The following is a 15,782-nucleotide window of genomic DNA, read 5'->3' as shown; positions in this document are numbered from 1 at the left end:
TATGTTTGAAATGAAGAATTAAAATCAACTATTTTTATTTTGCATTGCAGAAATTTTAGCAGGAGACCTGGAGCTGATTTTATTTTGTCCTGATATGGGGGCGAGAATGGAGGCGGGTGTAATTTTGCGCCCCTGGCCTTTGTGCTGGTTTGCCGGCACCATCATGCCTCCGGGCCATTCTCCTGGAGGCAGGATTGTGGGCAGAAGGGCTACCCAATTCCCCTTCCTGCCCACAAGCGGCAGGTAGTCAATTAAGGTAAGTTGCAGGCTAATTAAGATCAATTATCAGAGGCCAACTGGAATTTTCCATTTGACTTTTTGGGGCCCCCGTGACATTGCGAACTGGACAGAAGCCTGGAATGCGGCCTCCTGGCAGCAGATGTCGGGGGTGGGGGTGCGGTGGTGTGCCTGCACTCCAGGCAGGCTTTGTTCCATTCATTCTTGGAATGTGGGCATCACTGGCAAGGCCACCATTTGTTTCCCATCTCTAATTGCCCTTGAGAAGGTGATGGTGAGCTGCCTTCTTGAACCACTGCAGTCCTTGGGGTGCAGGTACACCTATACGGCTGCTAGAGGACTTTGACCTAGTGACAGTGAAGGAATGGTGATTTAGTTCCAAGTCAGGATGGTGAGGGACTTGGAGGGGAGGTCCTCCCTGCCTCCCTGGTTACAGCTGGGCCCGCAGGCTGCTCTGTGAAGAACTTCCCCCTCCACATTGATGGCCCTGCAGCTGTGGCCATTTTTTAGACTTTTTAAAGGTGCTGAGAGGTTGCCTCAAGATGGAGGTGCCCTCTCTCTTCCTTACCAGCAACAGCAGGCTGCAGCTCCTTCCGTGCTTGAGGGTCTCCTTTGGTCCTCCACCTTCAAGAGCGCACAGGACGGTGAGTCCCTCTGGCCACGAATTGGGCATTGAGGGATAATCACTGCCGAGTGACTGCACCCCCATGGACCCTGATGTCAGGGTCCCGACTCAAAAGGCAAAATTCTGCCCCAAGTGGCAGAGTGCTATAGTGCTATAGATAAAATCTTACAGCAGGGAAGAAGGCCATTTGGCCCATCGTGTCTGCACTGGCTCTCTGAAAGGGCTACCAATTAGTCAATTAATAATCAACAATCACTAATTAGCTGGTGGAGGCAGCTGAACAACTCACAAGATGTCTTGATTTCAGACCATGAGATGAGAAAGAGATACACCATCTTGGGAAAGAGTTATAAGATATGCTGGACGGACCACTTGGGTAGTATATTCGCTCCTCATTCACATATATGCTCGATAATATCAATACATTAGAAGATGTTCTATTCTTAATCCCTCCCAACAATTTTGACAAGCAAATGCAAGTCAGCCAGTTTATTTTCTTGTTTGTTTTTTCCCCTACTCCATTTTCCTCCTGCTCTTAAGGAACTGATTCATCTTTGGGGCTCAGATCCTCAAGTACCAGCCACACTTAGTATCTTACCTAAAGTAGCTCGTCTTCATGGGAGCGTAGATAGTGGGCACCGACAAACCATTCGACCAGGGTGCAGTGTTCAAAGGCCCTGGTGCTAGATGTTGCAACCCTTCCCAATGCTAATTATGTTGAGACTGGATTTAATGATATTCTTTTAAGAAAATAGCAATATTGGCCCAGATTTTGTCAGGAAGATTATGCCAAGGGTAATATTAGTCTGAAAGTCACCCAGCAATTTGTGGGGAGCAAGAGATACCCCATGAGTTGCGAATCGTAAAGACGCCTCACCTGTGGGTTTGATGAAATTGCTGCAATTGCGCCTTAGATGCAAAATTAAATTCACTACAGAAAGTTACTTTACAGCATAAGGACCCTTTTTAATGAGCAGATTCATGTTCCTGCAATGCCACTGAACTTCTCTAGCCCAGATAGGGAACGATGGAGACAGTGATGTTTCATTTCCTACGGGTAGTAAATTGTTCTTGAGGTTTTTAAAATGTAAAATTTATTTTTTAAATTCTTTTATCTTTTCCTTTGTTTTTTTCTCTCGCAATGCAATCTTTTTCCCCGTCTTTCTTTCTGTATCTGAGAGGGCTTTTATTCCCCTTTCTCTGGCATTCCTCTGTTTCTTTCCCAATCCTTAAATCTCATTGATTAAGGGAATGGGCTGCTGCTCCCACTTTTCACTAAGGTCCCAGATGACACTTTGCCCTCACCCCATCGTTGCCAGCTCACACTCCCAGCAATTTGCGATGCAAAAATGTTTTGAGCTGAAGGGTGAGGGTAAGAGTCTAACAAATGGGGCACATCATGAGTGCCTCAATCCCGCAAAATCTGGGCCTGCGGAGATATTGTAGGGTACCTTTTTATTTAAAAGGCCAATGATAAGTTGAGTGAATTCTGTGTCGTCGGTGAAATTAAATTAAATTAATTAAACTCCGCAGGGGAAATCCTCTTGTTTTTTTTTAACAAATGCACCGCGTCTGTCAGAGAAGGGGAAAAAAATTGCTGGAAGCAATGCAGTTTGATGATAACATAAGATGTAGGTACTTTCTACATGCAAAACAAGGTTTCACAATGTCGACAGCATATTAAAGCATGTAACCTGCACAGGGCTCCTCTCCTCTTGTGTTGCTGCGGTGTTTTTTGAATGTTTTGCTAGCTGTTAAAAAAAAAATACACCTCGTTTTTAAGTGCTCAAGAAGACATTTAAAATGCATCTTGCTCACATTAATTATTCAGGGCTATGCAGGCAGCCTTGTGTTCAGACTAGACCACTTCGTTTTCCAGCCTCACCGTGATTAAATTCTGATTATGCTTCACAAGAGTGTGGCTTGTGTCCTTGAGGATTTGGCTGTGCAAACGCAGAGCTGTAATACTTTAATTCATTGGGAAGACACGGATCCCCTATGAGAGCTCCAGACTTTATAACCCAGCACCAAAATTATAACTGTGTTTGGCGTCCACTCCTGTACACTTAGATCTTGAGACCGAGCAAAACTTTTGATTTGCCGTGTCCTTCAGTATAAAAAAAATTGTTTCTCATAAACAGCTACATTAAAACAGGGCTGCCCAACAGTTAAAGGGATCCATTCCTTCATGGACAAGTGTTTTGCCAAATTATTCACTGCCCTCTGTTTACGAGAGGTTTGCATGTTGATGTAAGGCACAGGTTTTCAAAATTGGGGTTCCCAAAACTCCAGGTGGAATTTAGGGGCTCCGCAAAGTTACTAAATTTCAGTCAGCCTGAGGTCTGATCTCTGTCTTCATAGTTCATCTACACTGGTGGGATTTTGCCCAAAGGGACAGGCCCAGCTCTAGCCAGTCAAGGCTGAAGCTCAGAAAACTCCCCAGTCCCACTGTCACCCACTGGCTGTAGGGTTGCCAACTCTGATTGGATGTATTCCTGGAGGCTTCATCACACAACATCCCACCTTGAAAACCCCAAGTTTCAGGCATTCTTGAGTAAGATAATTAAGTCAGTGCCAACTGATGGTAAACCTTGTGGCAATTTAATATCGTTGGTCAATGGTAGTGAGAGACTCCTTTGTAAATGTTCCAGACTCATTTCATTCAGACCCCTTCCTTCCAATCTGTTTTAGATTCAAACCTGGATTCCTGAACGGCCAGTCTTTCAAATTCCAGTAGCAACTGGTCCCACGGGCTGTTTCCTCATCATAAAATATAGCAAATGTCAAGCAACAGTTATGGCAAATTTGTCCTTTACAAAAATTAACTGATGAAGGCAAAGGGTCTGAGGTAGTAATCCAAGTTAAATATCCCTTATTTCATCCGCCAACAAATTCATTATGCTTCTTTCTTTCCAGTTCCTCCCTTAATCCAGCCTTTTGAGTTTCCGCCAGCATCGATAGGCCAGCTACTCTACATCCCCTGCGTGGTATCGTCAGGTGATATGCCCATCCGTATCACCTGGAGAAAGGACGGTCAGGTGATTCTCTCCGGGTCAGGGGTCACCATCGAAACCAAAGAATTCATGAGCTCCTTGCAGATTTCCAGTGTTTCTCTGAAACACAACGGCAACTACACTTGCATTGCCAGCAATGAGGCAGCAACTGTCATGAGGGAGCGACGACTCATTGTGCGAGGTAAGCAGCTCCCAAGACACTTCTTATTAAAGGTCCTTTTATTGTTGTTCTAAGTCTCTTTTAAATCGCGTTCTTATGGTAACATTGCTTGCCTGCAGGCATTTGGAGTCACACAGTTTTGGGGTGGCAGGACCTATGTAAAAGAATCAATTCATTTTAATTAGGAAGTCGTTGAGGTGACTTTTCAGGCTGTCATCCAAAAGCCCCAACTAACGGGCTGTGCATCAAATTGGTGTTCATGGGATCTTGCTATGTACAAATTGGCTAACACACTTGTCTGCAATGCAACACTAATCACACTATAAAAGTAGCTTTTCCTGAGAATTTGACAAGATGCTATAAAAATGCAATTTTTTGTGTCAGCTGTTGGTTAAGGGATAAATATTGGCCAGGGCCACTGCCCTGCTCTCCTTTGAATTATGTCATGGGATCCTTTACCTCCACCAGAACAGACAGATATTGGCCTCAGTTTAACATCTCACAGAAAATACAGCACCTCTGGCAATGTAGCACTCCCTCGGCACTGCACAGAAATATCAGTCTGATGATGGGCTCAAGTCCTGCAGTGGGACTCGAACATAGAACTTTCCTGACTCAGAAAGGAAGGTACAACCAACTGAGCCAGAGCTGACGTTTATATGAATAGAATGTGTGTTATTAATGTTTTTATAACCATATTAGGGCACCAGTGTCTTTCAAGTCCAGTAGATGGTTGCAGGTGAATGGTTTCTCTTGTTAAAGTAGTGCAGCCAAGAAAAATGTTTTGCCCATAAGAAAAGTCAAAAAACCATTTTGACCATTGAAGTTCACCCCTACTATTTTATAAATAATTTCTGTTTTCCAGTGCCGCCTCGTTTTGTGGTTCAGCCCAATAACCAGGATGGCATCTACGGAAAAGCCGGAGTCCTTAACTGTTCAGTAGATGGATATCCTCCTCCGAAGGTCATGTGGAAGCATGCAAAAGGTATGGCCCTGCTCTTCGTAAGCTTAGTCTCTGTTGTTTCTCAGGTCTAGGTGCTCATTTGCATTTGTGCAACTTCAGACTGCCGATAAAATGTAGCATTTGACAGATTAAAAACTCTTAACTGGCCCTGTGCGACCGTTGCCAACTCTGGTTGGGCATTTTCCAGGAGGTTCATTTGTATAAATTTCCTCCTCCAGTTGCCCTGCCTCCACGCCTCCGCCATTGGTCACCCGCCATGCCAGTCCTCATTCTTTGTTATCTGATTGGATGATTCGTGACTGTTTGTCAATACCCACCTGCACTATTTTTGTAATTAATAATCAAAAGTATTCAAATATGATTTTTTTTTTTGTCTTACTGTCTATGATTTTTCTTCTGGGTTGAACACGGCAGTGTCCTGGTGATTAATTTTTAATTCCTGGAGAGTTGGCAGCCCTACCCTGTGCAATTTTAATCAGTATTTCTTTTTAATAATCTTGCTGGGATATCTGCATGGCAATCATTTTTCAGGATCAAGTTCTTCTGAAACGCAGGACTGATTCACTATATGGTCCATAACAGCTCATTGCATTCCTCTTCCCTCACCTCACCTGGCTGCTCCATCGTTGAGTATATTTAAGGCTGAGATGGACAGATTTTTGGTGTCTTGGGGATCGAAGGGTGTGGGGAACAGCCGGGAAAGTGGAGCTGAGGCAGTAAATCAGCTCGAGGGGCCGAATGGTCTACCCCTGCTTCTATTTCTTATGTTCTTATGAAGATATTGACACATATGGATGTACAGTTCATTCTTCATCCTAAGCACCATAAAACCATAGAAAAGTGAACAACGAGAGATACTATTTTTAGCCTCAATGTTAATGCTGACATAACAGTTTAACTAGGGATATATACACAGTAAGTTCATTTCCAATGGGTGACCATCCATGGCCCACTTAATGCCATAAGTGTGCCCCATATGTGCCACACACTTTGCTGTGCCCATTGTGGTGTCATTAATCAACAAGAAAGGTTTCTCCGCCAGCTCCATCATGTTTAGCCCTTGTACATTGGAAGGTAAGCATCTCTCCTCACTGGCTGAAATAGTTATTTGCTGTTCTTTGCCTTCTTCAACCCACCAGTTGAAGCCACAAAGAGTTTTGAGGAGCGACAGCTGAGAGTTGGGTGTTGAGTGCGCGGACCAGTGTTTTGGACCAGCCAAGATTCTGTCAACAGTGTATAAGCCCCATGATCAGAGTTACTAATCCGACACAAATAAAGACCCCTATTCTCAAACCCAATTCCATAATGGCTCAGTATAAAGGAATGATCAAATCGGCAGATAAGTATTGTGAACTCCTTTCCCCTGCTATACTCAGTTTAATTCTTTCTCATAAGCCTTCATTAGGCTGTAAAAGCACTGTTGTGGATTGAGATTATCACAGATACCAGTGGGGAATAAATTCAAAAATTGCAGAATAAACATTTTTAAATGCACCTTACAATCAAAAGGTAATAACCAATTCAAGTCATAAATATATATGGAGAGATCATCCCTAATCTACTATATTAACATAAAGACAAATAAATGTTTGTTGCGGCAAAAATTCGAACAGGCTTGTTTGTGTCACCTTGGTCATTGTTGTCTAAATTATGCTTGTTATAAGGTGAAGGAGCAGTAATATTTTCAGTCTGGTGAAACATTCTATGATGCACTTTGTCGATGGAGAGATTTCAGAAAGGGAGAAGCTGATACTTTTTCCATTATATCTGTGTCCCAGTAGTGGTGGCATGTAATGCTCACCAGAGCATCTTCATGATTAAGCGTGTTCCCTGGGTCTCAGCGGGATGTCATTTCTCATTAATCCTCCAAATTCAAAGATTTATCACTGATTTTATACTTTGCAGGAAGTGGAAATCCTCAGCAGTATCACCCAGTTCCACTGACGGGCCGAATTCAGATCCTGACAAATGGTTCCTTGTTGATTCGCCATGTCTTGGAAGAAGACATTGGGTACTACCTTTGCCAGGCAAGCAATGGTGTTGGCACAGATATCAGCAAGTCCATGTTTCTTACAGTAAAAAGTAAGTAGCTTACTTTGCATCTGCTGACTTTTGGACCATGTTTTCAGAAAGGCCCAATTGAAATCCGTACACATTGAATAGAATGTTCATTTGAAAGTCTACACACACGATTATTCAACATACAATTGCCTACCAAGAATTTGATCGATACAAGCTGCTTGACTGCAGAGGTGAAAGAACAATGTTCTAATTTGTACATTAGACTCAGCTAGATCATAGAATTATATAATGCAGAAGTAAGCCATTACAAGCTCTTTTCATAAACTGTCGAATTAGTCCCACCCACTGCTCTTACCCCAGAGCCCTGCAAATTTCTACTTTTCAAGCATATGTAAAATTCTCCTTCGAAATTTGCCACCAAACAATGCAGTGCATTCAAGATCATATCAACTCCCGGTAAAACATCACTTCATTTCTCCTCCTCGATCTTTTGCCAATTACCTTAATTCTATGTCCTCAGGTTATCGAACGAGTAGAAGCAATTTCTCCCTATCTACTTTATCAAGACTCCTCATAATTTTGAACATCTCTATTAAATCTCCCCTTAACCTTCTGTGCTCTCAGGATCAATCCAGCAAATTTGAATACTCCCATATACTCTTGCATCTGCAGATGGTGGGCATCTGTCTCCATTTTATTAATGTCCCAACACACATGAGACGACCTATACCTAAACTGAACTGAGACACAGTGCGGTGCGGGTGCTTCTGGTGTTCCAACTGGACTGTTTGAGCAGCATTAGACACTAAGTTGGCCTGAACCAGTTGACTCTGCTGTTGTACAGTTTCGAATGATGTCCCTTCACCTCAAGACTAAAGGTCGCTCGCACTGACATGTGAGTCACTTGCCCAGTTTGATGGATGATAAAAACCTGAAAGAAAATATATTGAAAGTTACGTGATAATCCCATGAGAGAGAGAGAGAGAGAGCAAGCTTCTTTTAGTAACATAAATGATTAGAAATAGGAAAAGGCCATTAGGCTCAAAGTTCCTCCTTATTATAAGTGAAACAATACCCACTTTCTCACCATGCCACGACCTAGTGTCTCTGCAGAAATCTGTTTTCTCTGGTATCTTCAGTCCATTGGCTAAAAAAATCATACTGGCCTTGTCTTCTTCCTAATTTTGACTGTATTCTCTGAGCACTTCACCGGGGCCACTGCAATATCTGCAGAGTAGCAAAATAACCTGTCAATACTGCATGTTCCATGGAGAGATTGATCTCATCAGACTTCATTTAGCTGCGGTTTAATCACCCACTTCTGTCATGCTATAGTTTCCTATTCATTAGACTCTTAAATTGATATAGTTAACAAGCTCCATGATTGTAGATGTTTTCAATTGTCTTGGTGGGGGAGGGGAGGAAAGCTTTCAAGAGCAACAGATAGAAACAGGTCATCAATACTGAAGGATGAGAAGTGATTGATTTCCCTCATGTGGGATTGTTATACAGATCACAATAAAAAAAATACTTTCTCCTCGGTGTAATGGGCTAATCAATCAGAAGGTCAGGAAGAAAAAGGTGACTTAATGACTGCCTCAACATGGACAGCAAAACACAACCAAAAGTCATCCCTAACACACAAACAAGGTGTAGGGAAGTTGTCCTCCTGCCTCTGAATCCCACTATTTGAAAGGCAAGTTCTCCCAGTGTCTCAAACAATATTCCTCTCTCAAATAACTACACCAGAAATAGTTTGAATCATGAAGCACAGTAGAAGGCCATTTGGCCTATCATGTCTGTGCCGGTTTTATGAAAGATCGATCCAATTAGTCCCACTCCCCTGCTCTTTCCCCAGAGGACTGCAAATTTCACCTTTTCAAGTATATAAACCAATTCCCTTTGGAACGTTACTATCGAATCTGCTTCCAATTTCAAGCAGCACATCGACTGATCAGGCAGTACATTGGCTGATCAATCATCTCACTATTGAAAATAGAGACATTTTGTCGAAGCTTTTCGTCTTGCACTCAGCAAGCCAATTCACAAGAATACCAATGTGAGGGAAAGCAACTACTTTATACTGTATGAGAAGAGGGTGCTGATTGGTTGGCAAGTGGACTCTAATTGGTAGAGGCGTTGCCATGAAGAATACACCAGTTTATGGTGACTGACAGTTAACTGCCAAGCTTTGTTTGAAATTTAAACCAGGCAGCTTGACTCTGATTGGTCAAGGCATTGCCCTGCGGAATGAACCAGCGAATGGCTGTCACTTATTTTGTTTAGCCAAAACAGGCGCAATGTGTGTACATGTTCTTGCTGTCTGCAAAGAACAGAGCCCAACTGACAATCTTAAATTGGTTGTCAGCATAATTCTTAGTGCACTAAAGATTAGAACATAGAACATAGAACAGTACAGCACAGTACAGGCCCTTCGGCCCTCGATGTTGTGCCGAACCTTTAACCTACTCTAGGATCAAACTAACTACCTATCCTTCATTCTACTATCTTCCATGTACCTATCTAAGAGTTCTTAAATGTCCCTAATGTATCTGCTTCTACTACCACCGCTGACAGCGCATTCCGCACACCCACCACTCTCTGTGTAAAGAACCTACCTCTGACATCTCCCCGAAACCTTCCTCCAATCACCTTAAAATTATGCCCCCTGGTGATAGCCCTTTCCACCCTGGGAAAAAGTCTCTGGCTATCCACTCTATCTATGCCTCTCATCATCTTGTACCCCTCTATCAAGTCACCTCTCATCCTTCTTCGCTCCAATGAGAAAAGCCCTAGCTCCCTCAATCTATATTCGTAAGACATGCCCTCCAGTCCAGGCAGCATCCTGGTAAATCTCCTCTGCACCCTCTCTAAAGCTTCCACATCCTTCCTATAATGAGGCGACCAGAACTGAACACAATATTCCAAGTGTAGTCTAACCAGGGCCTTATAGAGCTGCAGCATAACCTCGCGGCTCTTAAACTCAATCCCCCTGTTAATGAAAGCCAACACACCATACGCCTTCTTAACAACCCTATCAACTTGGGTGGCAACTTTGAGCGATCTATGGACATGGACCCCAAGATCCCTCTGTTCCTCCACACTCCCAAGAATGCTGTCTTTAAGCCTGTATTCTGCATTCAAATTCGACCTTCCAAAATTAGCAAAAGTTGTCCAATCGCGGAATCACATCTAATGTTGGACACTGTGTTTTGAGTTTTGCAAGCACGGGCTGGTTGAGTACAGCCTGTACCTTACCTGCTGCAAACAGTGGAAGGGACATGTTGTTTGATATGACGTACAGCCTATATACCTAGCATCACACTGGCATTGACATTCATGTATAACATTACTCTATGCCAAAAAGACGTTCTGCCTATCACACAAATGCTTAATACACAGGGCCCTGCGTGGAGGTGAAAGGCTTTACCAAAATATATAAAATATTAGTAGCTTAAATCCAGAATATTACTTTAAACTAAAGCAGACACGGAGGAGATGACAGCATGGAGGTGGTTATGTGAGGTGTGTGCGACCAGTGCAGAGTCAGAGAAAGAGTCTATAGTCCCAGTTTTCCAACCAACGCACCTTGTGCGGGGAGCACAGCCTTGTGAAAAGATGCAACATTAGCAACAAATTAGAGGAATGCAAATGTAAATGATAAATTAGGTATCAAAAGGAACACTCTTCATGCCAAGGGTGAGATCGGTTTGGAATAATCTACCGAGGAATGAGGAGGAGTCAAACTGACAGGAGAGCGAGCTTACCAAAGGGATGAGGCCAGTGTGCTGAGGAGCAATTTTTCTAGCATGCCTTCTGTTCTGTTCTGACTAATTTAAAGAAAGGAAAAGAAAGATTCCTCAAAACTCTTTGTGGTATTTATATAGCACCTTTCATTATCACGGGCTGTCCCAAAACACTTTACAACCAATAAAGCGCATTTTAATTATAGGTAACACAGCAGATAATTTTCACACAGCATGGTGCCACAAACAGTAATGAGATAAATGATCCAGTAATCTGTTTTAGTGATGTTGGATGAGGGTCAGGGTACTGGGGAGATCTCTTCTGCTCTTCAATATACAGCCACGGGGTCCTTTGCATCCACTTGAGTAGGCAGATTTTGATTTAACTTCTCATGTGAAAAATGGCACCTCCAACAGTGCAGCATTCCCTCACTACTGCACTGGAGTGTCAACCTGGATTATGTGCTCAAGTCTCTGGAGTGGCACTTGAACCCATGACCTACTGATTCAGAAGTGAGTGTGCTATTGCTGAGACATATAATTTGTCGCATTGTGTCTTTTTGTTTTGTTTAATCAATCAGTCTCCTCAAGCTATCTTTTAAAAATTCATTCATGGGATGTGGGTGTCGTTGGCTAGACCAGCATTTATTGCCCATCCCTAATTGCCCTTGAGAAGGTGGTGGTGAGCTGCCTTCTTGAACCCCTGCAGTCCATTTGGGGTAGATACACCCACAGTGCTGTTAGGAAGGGAGTTCCAGGATTTTGACCCAGTGACGGGGAAGGAACAGCGATATAGTTCCAAGTCAGGATGGTGTGTGACTTGGAGGGGAAACTGCAGGTGGTGGTGTTCCCATGTATTTGCATTTGCTGCCCTTGTCCTTTTACTTGGTAGAGGTCGCGGGTTTGGAAGGTGCTGTCTAAGGAGCTTCATAAGCCATTCTATTTTGTTCTGTCTCACTTCCTCCCCCTGATGTATTAATCGTCATTTCAGCCAACAGGCTGATGCAGCCTGCTAGCAGCTTAACAGATGGTGTCCTTAGTCAACCCACAATGAGACACATTCAATAGATTTTTATAGGCTTGCCACTCTTTCTCCATACCACGCTTGACCTGGTTGAGATTGGCAAACCAGTCTCATTAGTCAATAGAGTTCTTTTCCAAACTGAATCAGTTTTTCCAGATTTCTTCCACCCTCTCACTTGTGCTCCATCCCGCTCCCTGGTCACTGTCTGAAGCCAAACTAGACTATCCCCAACCGTGTTTCTAACTTGATTCTGAACTGAGTTTCCAACCCCATATCCTCTTCATCACCAAAGTCACCTATTGCACCTTTATAATATCTCCCGACTCCATCCCTACCCCGAAACCCTCATTCATGCTGTTTTTCACCTGCGGATTCGACTATTCCAATACTCTCCTGGCTGACCACCCACCTACTGTCCTTTATAAGCTGGAACTCAAGCTTTTTTTTGTCCTATAACTCACACCTTGCTGACCAACATTGCCTTCCATTTTGGCAGCGGCTCAATTTTAAAATTCTCATCCTTGACCTCACCTCTCCATCACACTGTAATCTCCTCCAGCCCTACAACCCGCCAAGATCTCTGCATCTTGTGCATCCCCAGTTTTGTTCACCCCACCATTGGCAGCTGTGCCTTCAGCCGCGGAGCCCCTAAACTCTGGAATTCCCTCCCTATTCATTTCCGCCACTCTATCTCTCTCTCTCTCTCGCTCTCTTTCTTTAATTCGCTCCTTGAAACCAGCCTCCTTGACCACCTGTCATTTGTCCTAATATCTCCTTATGTGGCTTGGTGTCAAATTTTGTCTGATTACACTCCCGTGGAACACCTTGAGATATTTTACTGCATTAAAGGTGCTATATAAATGCAGGTTGTTGTTGTTGCTTTGCCGCCTGGTTTGACGGTCACGTTCAGGGCGGGCAGTCATCCAATTGGCTGTAGCTGACCATCCATTGAGGGCACACATACGCTTTGAGGAAAAAAAACGGGGAGGTCCAAACCATTCAGAAGTTCTGTAGGCCGTATATTGTTTCTGATAAATAGATGCAGTGAAGACGGAGAAATTACAAACGGAAATTCTGACAAAAAAGAAACAGATGTATTTGAGTGATCCGATTAACATTCATGTAATTCAACACCCTTTGAAACTGCCGCTGCCAGCTTGCTGTTGCTACACACACCAGTTTAGAAGCTTTTCTTTGAGTGTGTTATCTCTGCGTAACAAACAGTACTCCATGTCCGTCTTCCCTTTGTAAATCCATGAAGGGGCAGTGAGCAGCAAAAGGACTTAATTCTGAAATTATTTTCACTCTATTCATATAAAGGATCCTTTGGAAGTAAAAGAGAGCTGGCCTTGTAACACAATCAATTTGAATCAGGAATCGGGTTAGGTCTTGTTACCAGCTTGTGAAGGTTGCTGAGAGTGAATCGAGAGGTTTCAAACTTGAGATACTCACTACGAACTGTATGTGCCTGACTCAATATTTTAAAGGTGCTTTTTATATTAGAGAAGACCAGCTAGCAGTAGAGGTACGACACTCCCTCACTTATCTCCACACACCTGCACATTATCCCTGCATTCAAATTCCTCCATAGCCTCCTCCTTCCCTCTCTCTCTTACCTCCTACAGCCCTCAACCCTTTGAGATCTCTGCAGTCTGCCAATTTTGGCCTCTTGCTAGAGAAGCAAGGCAGGTAAAACAAGTAAATGTACAGATCAGCCGTGATCTAATTGAATGGTGGAATAGGCTCGAGGGGCTGTGCTCATAAGTAAATCCTATAAAAATCACAATTTGCCATATGGGTAATTACAGAATTAGAGCTAGGCTGCTCAGGGGTGCTGTCAGAAAGCCACTTCTTCACACAAAGGGTAGTGGAAATCTGGAACTCTGTTCCCCCAAAAAGCTGTTGAGGCTGGGGGTGGGGCGGGGTCAATTAAAAATGTCAAAACTGAGATTGATAGATTTTTGCCGGGTAAGGGTGTTCAGGGTTATTGAACCAAGACACATAAGTAGATCAGCTAGGATCTAATTGAATGGGGCAACAGCCTCGAAGGGATGAATGAGCTCCTCCTTTTCCTGTGTTGCTAAGGTTAGGTCTGGATATGGGCGGGCCACATTATAGTTACAGTGCAGTATGTGTACAATGAAAGCTAGACCTGATACCCGAGCAGTGTTTGTTCCAGTCTGACCCATGCCATAATCCATTTCCTGATTTGTAATCGGCCTAGCTACTTACAGAGATCACCAGCTGGTTGATTCTTCATTTAAGAAATTGACCCGAAATTGATTAGCAAGCTGTTGACTAAGAGACACCGCATTTCTTAATTGTCGATAGTGATGCTGTGGCTGTAAATTTCATATTGATTAGATTCTTGTAGATCATTTATTTTTTACACCAATTAGCGCCCATTATTGGCTATGCATTCTGCACAACGGTCTGTAACACAGCACAGGGAGAGGCATCGATCCCCCTAATACCCTGTTTACACAGCAGTCTATTCACTGCAGCCTCCGTATCTCCTGCGATTCCACACTAAGGCGTGCTCAAGCTGAGAAAGAAACATGAACAATAGAGCTATGGAAACACAATTTAATTTTTAAAGTTTATTTTCATCAGCCAAGTAGGCAACATAATTTCACAAAATCTGTCTCACAAGTGAGAGCCTGCAGAGCTGGAATTGTCTTTAAATATTTTGAATTTTGTGCCCATTAATGTCTGTCTTGTACCCCAGCAAGTGGAATATTTGATTGTGCATAAACAAATGTAGTAATATTCAGAGTTTGAAAGGACATACAAGCTGAACCTTTCTGTATGCAGAGAAATTGCTTGATGCAGCCATCCTTGTGAATTGCTGTTCTAATTGCACCAAAGGCAGTCAATTCACATCGATGTGAACATTACTGTGCTGGACACAATTGCTGATTGATTCTTAATCAGTAAACTACAAGCGTGAAAGTTTAAGTAAGTTTTTGGTTAATTTGGTCATCAAGGTAAGGTATGTTACTGCTGGAAAATGGAACCCATTTCATAAAATCATACAGCACAGAAGGAGGCCATTCGGCCCATCGTTGCTGTGCCAGCTCTTTGAAAGAGCCATCCAATTGGTCCTACACTCCTGCTGTTTCCCCATAGGACTGCAATTTTTTCTTTTCAGATATTTTTCCAATCCCTTTTGGAAATTAGTGTTGAATCAGCTTCCACCAACCTTTCAGGCAGTACATTCCAAATCCTAACAACTTGCTGCTTAAACAATATTCTCCTCCTCTCCCCTCTTGTTCTTTTGCTGGTTATATTAAATCTGTGTCCTCTGGTTACCGACACTCCTGCCAATGGAAACAGTTTCTTCTTAGCACTGTGTTAATAACTTTCACAAAGCAGTCGATCAAATATCTAGTTGAGAACGGAATTGGAGATCACAGGAATAGGTACTGCATCAAATGATGGAATACTTGTGCTGGATGATTGGGGTGCATGTATGGATGAATGTTCTAGAATTCTTCTTGATTAACCTTTGGGCTTTCAGGAGTGTTAATGCAGATCTGCCAAACCACAGGGTATGACAAGTATCTGGTTTTAAAAAGCAAAGTTTATGGTCAGTAACAATTATTTCCTTACACACCCTGTGGGGCCAGGTGGAGGTAAAATTTCTGCTTTAGGCGCAGTCAATGAAATGCACGGAAATCGCAACCAAAATTGCATTTGTTTTGAAAAGTGCTTTTTTTCCCCCTGAGTTTTTGCTTAAACTCATTTGCATATTGCTAAACACAAAATCTGCCATGAACCAGCACCAATTGGATTTAAAAGATAATTTTAAAAAGTCTTGCTTTAAAAATATTCCTTGATATATTTATAAGCAGTAAATAGGTGTAATTTGAGTAATATGACTGAAAAAGGGTTTATCACAAAAAATAAGCATTTTAAATCATACTGTAAATCCACCACCGGTGAGTAACCCAATTTGAAATTTCTGGAAATTACTTTTTAAAAAGTATA

General features: G+C 42.7%; 1 protein-coding gene across 1 annotated transcript in view; it reads left to right on the top strand.

Annotated features, from left to right (window-relative positions):
• Nucleotides 1-15,782, top strand: part of dscaml1 (Down syndrome cell adhesion molecule like 1) — a 504,300-nt gene that overhangs the window by 340,349 nt on the left and 148,169 nt on the right. The window contains exons 9-11 of the mRNA XM_068054032.1: nt 3,779-4,057; nt 4,902-5,021; nt 6,906-7,082. Coding sequence (XP_067910133.1) covers nt 3,779-4,057; nt 4,902-5,021; nt 6,906-7,082 — 576 coding nt within the window. The remainder of the gene's footprint in view (nt 1-3,778; nt 4,058-4,901; nt 5,022-6,905; nt 7,083-15,782) is intronic.

The sequence above is a fragment of the Heterodontus francisci genome, chromosome 22, assembly GCF_036365525.1.
Source record: "Heterodontus francisci isolate sHetFra1 chromosome 22, sHetFra1.hap1, whole genome shotgun sequence".
NCBI classification, from domain to species: domain Eukaryota; kingdom Metazoa; phylum Chordata; class Chondrichthyes; order Heterodontiformes; family Heterodontidae; genus Heterodontus; species Heterodontus francisci.
Note: the sequence above shows the minus strand (reverse complement) of the source record. Positions and strands in the feature narration are given on the sequence as shown.